General features: G+C 35.6%; 1 protein-coding gene across 1 annotated transcript; it reads right to left on the bottom strand.

Moving 5' to 3' along the window:
* Positions 1 to 185: 185 nt before the first annotated feature.
* On the bottom strand, positions 186 to 375 carry LOC110034283 (the record flags this gene model as incomplete). Its single annotated transcript, XM_020738562.1, has 1 exon — positions 186 to 375. A coding segment is annotated over exon 1 (171 nt), but the record flags the coding sequence as incomplete, so codon positions are not given.
* Between the last annotated feature and the right edge of the window lie 136 nt (positions 376 to 511).

The following is a 511-nucleotide window of genomic DNA, read 5'->3' as shown; positions in this document are numbered from 1 at the left end:
ACAGCTTAGGATGTTGAATTCAATGGGGTGAATCTTAATGAAATTATTTATGTTCTTTTTAATTATTGATTTTGTCATTTTCCTTTTTTTTCCGGCGCCTGAATCATAAAAGATTATAGCCACTAAAACCAAAACTAAAATACAAATGAAGCTAAATTTGCCTTATAGTAGAACGGATTGAGCACCTGAGATTCCACACAAACAGCCAATAGTTCTTTTTGCCGACCACAATTGTCGTCATTGTTTTTGTTAAGGGATAAACAATTGAGGAATGCAACCATCTCCTTCATGCAAGGTTTCCCAACTGCACCAAATTTTTTGGGATTTATGTACAAGCCTCCAGCCTTCCGCCCCATGCTTCTAGATTAGCCTGTCTATCCTAGAAAAAAAAAATAATAAGAAAAAGAAGAAGAAGAAATCATTAATATAATTGGAGGCCGCATGCCTTCATTTTCCTACTAAAAGAATAGTGGACAGCACAGGGCAATGGCTTTAATTAGTGACTAGACTA

This window comes from Phalaenopsis equestris, unplaced genomic scaffold (genome assembly GCF_001263595.1).
Source record: "Phalaenopsis equestris unplaced genomic scaffold, ASM126359v1 Scaffold181150, whole genome shotgun sequence".
Taxonomy (NCBI): Eukaryota; Viridiplantae; Streptophyta; class Magnoliopsida; order Asparagales; family Orchidaceae; genus Phalaenopsis; species Phalaenopsis equestris.
Note: the sequence above shows the minus strand (reverse complement) of the source record. Positions and strands in the feature narration are given on the sequence as shown.